The 8,761-nt window shown below is 19.4% G+C and overlaps 1 protein-coding gene and 1 pseudogene across 1 annotated transcript, besides 1 other annotated feature; one reads left to right on the top strand and one right to left on the bottom strand.

Moving 5' to 3' along the window:
• Window positions 1-1,605: 1,605 nt before the first annotated feature.
• On the bottom strand, window positions 1,606-2,843 carry PmUG01_08012100 (PIR protein; the record flags this gene model as incomplete). The annotated part of the gene is made up of 3 exons (XM_029004288.1): window positions 1,606-1,770; window positions 1,907-2,683; window positions 2,826-2,843. 3 exons carry the CDS (start codon window positions 2,841-2,843, stop codon window positions 1,606-1,608), a joined length of 960 nt encoding a protein of 319 aa, XP_028860992.1.
• Window positions 2,844-4,881: 2,038 nt separating this feature from the next.
• Window positions 4,882-6,726, top strand: PmUG01_08012200 (annotated as a pseudogene).
• Window positions 4,882-6,726: a sequence feature (STP1 protein, pseudogene).
• Window positions 6,727-8,761: the final 2,035 nt, after the last annotated feature.

The raw sequence follows: 8,761 nt of genomic DNA on the forward strand, positions 1-8,761 counted from the left end.
GTTTTCTATAATATATATATTTAATATTTTACAACTATTTATATATTTTGTTTGTTTTATAATTATAATAATATAGTTTTATTATACAAATTTATATTTAACTTAATTTTTTTTATAGTTATTCATATTATTCACTTTTTGATTAAATCATTTCTCTTGATATATTTGTCATTTTTTATTACTTATACATTGTTAATATACTAATGCTATTTTATATATTTGCTATGATCATGTATATTTTAAACATTAATAATACGGTATTATATTCAAAAATAATAACACTATTGTTATTTTACGCACTCAAATCTATAGAGAAATAGATTCATTATACTATACAAGAGATTCTACTCTATTATGTAAGCTAACATATATTTTATACTTGAAAATCTTATAACTAGGTTTTTAATATTTAAACATAATATTTATAAATACATCCTTTATTTATATAGTATATATATTACTAATGTATATTTATATTTTAACCATACATTATATATTTTTAGTAGAAAATATAAATACATATATGTATGATATAAAGGTATATTTACAACACAACAGCCTTAAACGTTTTGATTTAATGTGAGCTATCTTAATTTTTAACAGATCATCTTTATATTTCATATAAGCAAAATATCTTGATAAATTTTAGCAAATTATATGCATTAGTTAATTATGTAACATGATAATAAGAATACACTTTATTATCAATAAAAATATTCCAATTTTATTTGTCTACGTTGACCAATAAAATATTTTTGAGTTCATTGTTTTATTTCTAGATAAAAAGTTTCCACAATATGAAAATATAGAGAATATATTCTATATATAAAATTTATTAATAAAAATATACATAATAAAAATTAATATAAATTTAATATTTTTGATATCCAAGCTTTTTTTATGGTCGTTTAGAGCAAATGAAGCACTTAATTTTTCATATATGTATAAAATTTTTTTTTATATACTCTAATTTATCTTTATAAAATACTTCTAAAATTAAACTTTATATTTTATACTGTATAATTTACAATATATATAATTACTTTTTTGTATATTTTATATTTTACTCTTGGTATATTATATATGATCTCTTTTATAGTATGGGCTTTTCTTATGTTATAAGAATAATTAACACCTTACTAACCTATTCAATATATTCGTCATATTATTCATTTTACTACTTTAAATAATGACTTTTATAAAACTATTATATATAAGAAAATATTTATCTTTAATAAAAACATTAACTGAAAATCTTTTAATTCTTTCTTAATTGTATAATGGGATATAGGTAAATTAGTAGGCAACAAGCATCAAAATTTTTAATTTACGTCCTCCAATTATTTTCCTATTTAAAATTTTATACATATTTCAATTAATCATCTTCTTTATAGAGATAATTTATCAACCAGTTATGTTCTTCAGTACATCCAAATAATATACAGTAAAGTACTATTTTCATTACTATTTTTAAATGTTCTAAATTCTTTATATTATATATATTTTTATTTTTAATAGAAATATCTACGTAAAAACAATTTTTATAAAATTAATATTCGTAGTAATGACTCATTTAATGTAGCCTTTGTCTTTAGTAAATTAATTTCACGCAGGGTGATAGGCTATATTTACTTTTCTTCTCCTTAAATTTGATAATGCATGTGTAGATATGTATTCTGTTAATTCCTGTTTATGACTATCATCTAGACTACGTCTAATTAATTTTTTCCCTATTAATTTTGTATTTATCCAGGATACAATCGGAGTAAACTATTTTACAAACGATGCGTATAAGAAGTTTACATTAGAATTATTAAATAAATATTTATTATTTTTTTATTTATTAAAGATAAATATATATTAGTAAATTAGAATACTTATATTTATATTCTATATTTCTATTTACCTTATATAGAATGAAGCTAATAAATAAAATTCCTGCAAGTGGAAAAGCAACCAACATTAAAATTTGAGATATACCATAAGTAGATTGACCAGTTGTAGGTGTCGTTCCACCAGGAAAATGATCATCTATTCTTTTCAAATCACTATATTCTGAATGATATTCTTTTATTTCATACTTTAAAGTAGTTAGCTTTTTGCTAAAACATTCAGGAACATGCTTCTTAAGTACTATACAGTAATCCATAGAATTGGATGAATTACAGATTCCAAACACTTCATTGTATGTATTGATAGCTTGATCAAGGTATTCTTTAGATTCACTATCACAAAAATTACCATGAATCCTAAGAGTTGCCTCAATAGTATCGTGATATTTACAATATTCATACACAATCTTCATTTTATTAAACTCCTCCTTACTAATACTTCCAAAAAAATCACACTTGCACTTATCCCTTCCAGCAATTGTTTTTGAACAAGTATTAAATATTGTAATAATATCTGAAAACGAACCTTCATTTGATAATGTATTAAATAATTTATTACCCATCCAGTAGTACAAACTATGACATTGTTCATTACACTTATGACCATTATCAGAAAAAGATATGAAACATAAAGCATGTAGAATCTTATCTTTAACACTTTTAATATCATTGTAACTATTTAATTGAGATATAAATGGTTTAATTTTATCTTCTTCACTGTAACAATAATAGTCCTTTGATGATTCAAAATCTTTATAATTTCTCGATGATAATATATCTAAAATACTTTTCTTAGCATTAAAATAAAAAAAAAAATTACAAATAATGGGAAAATATTATTACTCCGAATAATTTTATTAATATATTTATTTAAAAAAACAAATATTATTCAATGAATACTAAATATGATGTAATATTAAAAAGTTTATAAACCTGTAGTATAGATGTCATTTTTAAAGATGGGTTAATACCTGGAATATTAGAAATAAAAGAAAAAACATTTTTTTTAAATAATTTTATATATATATATTATATTAGAAATTAATATTTTTCTTATGCTATATTAAATATTTAAAAAAGTATATAGTAATTATATTCTTATAATTCTTTTTCAATTTTTTTTTGAAATATAAACTAAATAATATAATTATTTTTATGTAAAAGTAACATTTATAAATATGATATACACTGTATAAGATATATACAACAAAAGAATAAATAAGAATAACGATATTTTAAGATTTTCTAACTTACTTAAATGTTACACGACTTAATTACATATAGCAAGTAGGATAACTTTTATTTTAATATACATATTCAGAAATTATTTCATATATACATTTATATAATTTTTTTTATAAGAATTTTTGGGTATATATTAATGACGAAATAATTTTTTTACATTTATTATTATAAGAAATTCTTCTCTAAAATATGTAATTATATATTTGTAATTAACCTGACAAAATAATTTACTTTGTTTATTTACTTATAATTTCGTTGCAAATATTAAAATTAAGAAATTATTTATAATATATAAATTCATGCTATATTTGTCTTTAAATATATTTAATGAAATATTTATATAATATGTAATATTAAATTTTGGAATGATTATGTGTAAAAAAATAATTTAAAAATATCAATTTTTCATTTAATATATAGAACTATTTCCTTGATATATATATTTATCTTTTATATCTCTCTATACTTATAAATATTATGGTTTTATAATTTTCAAAGTTCTTAAAATACATTTTATGAAACTTTAATTAATAACATCAATATATATAGCAACAACTTATTACTTCCATTAAAAGTTAATTCTTAATATTTTTATAGAGATAAACTAAATCCTAAAAAAAAGAAACCTTAATAATTTTTAATTTAATAAAAATGATATACGCCTAAAATTAATTTATTTAAATTATTATTATAATTACATATTTATTGAGAATGTAGTGCACTATCTTATATAAAATTTTTATAAAATTAAGAATAAAAATATTTAAATAAAATATAATTAAAATAAATTTTGTATAATTGATATTTTTCAGAAATATATATAAAACTAATAATTTATTTGACTATATTATAATTATAGTGAACATTACTAACATATTACCTACTCTTATTATAAGGGGGTTGTCACCACTACTTTACAGCATTAATTTTATGGAGTTATTAAAATAAATTATCAAATAAAGCTTTATCTTATATATTAGTATAGGAAGAAAGGAATCCCTATTAACTACAATTATCACATGTACTATATTAAATATATTATTATTTATTTTTTTTTAATATATCCTTTTTTATTAATTTTAGTATTTATAATTCTATTTTGTATGTATATTTTGCAGTACGTAAACAAAATTTTAGTATTTCACATTAATATAATTTGTTATACTTAATGTTAATACTTGTTAATATAAAATATGAATTCCATTTTATTTTTATGTAACTAAATGATTTCTCTCTTAATATATACGATTACATTTTATACATTACTTCTAACAGTATTAAATAAGTTCTTTCATTACATTTTCCCAATGCAATTTTTTTTAGGTCTTTCATAATTCTTAATCTATAATTATATATAACTGTACACTATGGTTACACATATAAATATTCGTAAAAACGATAGCTCGTAAAATTCTTTTTTTCTTTTTAAAAATGAATGATTTTTTCCTAATTAAATTATGGAAATAATTATATGAATAATAATAAAAATAACTTAGTAGTATATATTGTACCTGTAAAAAATTTTGTTCACTGAAAATTCATTAAATAGAAGTTTTATTTTGTTAAATGATCCTTTTTATTTTTTCTATTTCATTTTTATTATTATACTATACTTAAACTCCCATTATTATTTGAGGTTGTGCAATAGTAAATATAAGCTTATCTTTATAAATAAATTTTTTATTCTTATTTTAATTTTTTCACTATATATTACATAATTATGTGAATTTTTTGTAAAAATAATGTAAATTTTTGTGGGCATAATAAGAATCAGTATAAATACCGAATTCTATTTATTATCTCTAAAAAAATTAGGGTTTCGTATATATATAATAAAACGGATAGAAAAAAATTTTCTATCATTTTACGCGGTACTAATATTGATCAAGTTGTTAAGCAAGCATTAGAATCTGAACCTCAAGAATTTCCGTCAAAGGAATCTTCAGGTACGCAAAGTAACACTGAAGAAATTCAAAATATTCTAACTGAACAAAATGTACTTTTAGAAACGCCAATGCAACTTCAATCTAAGGGTACATTGCCACCAGATCTTAATGCACCGCAAGATCCAGATCCTCAAGGGTCACAATTACATCATTCCCCTGAATCTCCTCAGTTGGCTCCTGAAGTATCAGCCTCTGCCTCAGGTTTTTCAAATTATAATGAGCCAATTAAAACTATATGTACCATTAATGCTACTTATTCTTCTATTTTTTAAATAACTTCAATATATAACATATACATTTAAAATACCATTACAGAATCAAAAGACCATACAATTAATTCATATATATCTCCTATTCTAATAAGCTTCCTATGTGTTATTGTATTTTCCCTTTTTACTAAAGTAAAATAGACTTAACAATTAGAAATATGGTAATGATTTGTTTACTGTTATAATTTACTTTATAAATATCTATTTTTTATATTATAGCACTCTTTAATAAAATTGTTCAAACAAAAAAAGAAAATAAGAAGAAGACAGGTGAAATTTCTGAGATTACTAGTACCTTCATTTTCTAACAATAATAGTAAACATTATACAGATGATCATTTGGAAAACCCTATATATAATGATGAAGAAATCATAAAAAAAATTAAAATAAATGAACACACAAAAAGTGTAAATTCGTCAAAGCGACAAAAAGACAGATCCAAAACCATAATAGAAGTACATATGGAAGTACTCGAAGAATGCAGAAATGAAGATTGGGAAAACAACAAAGAAGCATTCTTAAAGATTTGTCTACATGACGTCAAAATAAAGGATTATAGAACCTATCCTAATTTAACAGATAATGATCTAATAACAGAAAATATTAAAAGTAGAAGTGATGTTGAAAAACAAAAAAATTTATGGAATAAATGGATAGAAAGATATAGAAATCTTTCTGAAAAATTGAAAAAAGAAGAGTGGTATAACAATTTGAAAAATGAATGGAAAAAAGAACTAGCTTATATACAAGAAATTGAAGAATTAAAAAAGAAATCTTCATATGAAAATCGCAAAATTGTATTCTTAGAAATAGAAAAAGATCTATGGAAACAATGGATATCAGAAAACTGTAATATTATAGAACAATATTTGTAACAGGAATGACTTAAGGTATTAACAGAGAAGTTGCATAGTATATCAGAAGAATGTGTAAGTGAAGAAACCATGAATTATATATCATTAATAAATATAGAAGAATTGCAGCACAAAGAAAATTATAAAGAATTATATAAATATATAAAAAAAACATTATTGACAAAGATGTGTATTCTTGTTCTTATGTCGATATTAGAAGAATGTACAAAAGAGGTGAATTTTGATAATAGGGAATCATACTTGGATAGCTCAATAAACGAATGGAAGGCAGAAGTATATTCAGGTAACAAACAAGAAATTACAGAAAATATAACTGAATATAATAACAATGATATAGAAAATAAAAGAAATAAGGAATTCCACGCGCATATATGGAATGACAATTTCAGGAATGAGATAGAAGATTCGACAAGAGAAAATGACATATATGCAAATTCTATAGTTAATGATGGAACAATAAAAAAATCCCATGATATAGCAAAAAGACACACTTCATAAATTCATAGGTATACATCTAAAATATATTTAGATCATATTTAAAAAAAAATTCCGCTAAAAAAAAAAGTTATTTGAATATTGTAACACCTCTAAAAAATAAAGAAGTAGAATGTAAAGTAATATGTAATAAAGAAGAAAAAAAGCGGCATGAAATTTGAAGTTTGAAACTCAGACAATTAAAATATATTATTATTATATAGAATTTTTTTCCTTTCTGAAAAAATATTCATTATAACATTATATTAATTTACTATTCAATAAAATTAGTAAGATTATATTATATATATTAAAAAAAAATAAAAATTGATATTTTCATTTTCCAAAATATTAAACTTAGAAAAAAATAATATTTTGAATAATAAAAAAGAGCAAAATAAATAAATTTTAACACAATTTTTGAATTAATATAATATTATTACATAAATTTATATTTATATTTTATTCTATAAAAAATAACTATACAATATTCTTCACTTTTGAAAAGAAAATTATTCTGTAACCTATAAGTATTCGCATTATTTGGAAATTAATGTGTTAATTGATATAGTAAATCTCTTCATTAAAGAAAAATGATGTTAAAATATAAGAAAAGTTAATTATATGCCACATATATTTCATCTTATAAAAAAGTAAATAATATATTCCATAAAAAAATGTTAATCTCTATGCTCTAATAAAAGTTCTCATATTAATAGTTCTTATTTATTATAAATTTATAATACATTAACTGTTATATATATAATAATTTTTTTCTCGAGTTATTTATATATACGCAAAATGAAAAAATCTTATATAAAAATTCATTCTCTTAATAAAGAATTTAATTGTTTTTCTCCACAATATTGTGACTTTAATAAAAAACGTTCATACTTATTTATGTACCTTAATATTATTAAAGAATTTATTTTATTGTTTATATAATTTTTATTAAAATAAATTTTAAATATCAATGAAATTATTAAAATGATAAATATGTGATAATAATGAAATTATACAGGATACATAATTTTTTATATTAACATTATTATTCACTTTTAAAAAAAGATATAAACCGATAATTAAAAATGATTCTTATGGTTTTATTGTTCTTTTTTTTTATATATTATAATTTATAAGTATTTTTATAATATCAAAGATATAAAATATAATTATAAAAAAGTATATAATTTAAACAGTACTAAATTGATAAGTTTCAACACTTTTTTAAAATGAAGAACAAATGAAACAGAATAATATTATTTCATAGGAATTTCAAAAATTATCATATATTTTTATTTTTTTCCTTTCAATTAAATACCTATTTTTATTATATTAATAAAAAAATTTGGACACTACCTTTTTGAGTTTTGAAAAGAATATATATATTCTAACATTCAATGTTTTTCTCTTTTGATTTTTGTAATTATAAAATAATATTTTTTTTTTTAATATTTAGTTAATAATATTTTTTCTTCTTATATATTTTTTTATTATTTTATAAATTATATATATATTTATTTATTTATAACATAAACCAATAGTAGATCTATTTGTTAAAATGTTTAATCCATTTTGATACATAATAATTTTTTACTTTTATCATATTCCATAGAAAATAAGTAAATTACAAATTTTTATTTACTAGTTTGTATAGAATAAAAGCTATAATAACAGCATTCTGCTTATTTTTTAAACATTATAATTAATGCAGTAATAATATTAATAAAAAAAATATGTTTCTGATGAATTATAAGAATGACTATCAAATAACACAATCCTAACTGAAATATAAATACTTATTTGTAATATAAAATCCTAATATTACATAAAACATATATATTATAGTATATAAATAATATTTTGTTAAGAAAAAAATTGTTTTTACTTATTAATAATATTAACGTTATCCATATTTCAAAAAATATTTAATAAATTTAAATGAACTTAAACATTCTTATTTTATATTACAAATAATGAATATATAGTTCTTTTAAAGTATATTAGTTTAATATATATAAGGCTCCTTTAAAAAAATACTTTTATATTTTATAATGTA

This window comes from Plasmodium malariae (assembly GCF_900090045.1).
Source record: "Plasmodium malariae genome assembly, chromosome: 8".
In the NCBI taxonomy this organism is placed as follows: domain Eukaryota; phylum Apicomplexa; class Aconoidasida; order Haemosporida; family Plasmodiidae; genus Plasmodium; species Plasmodium malariae.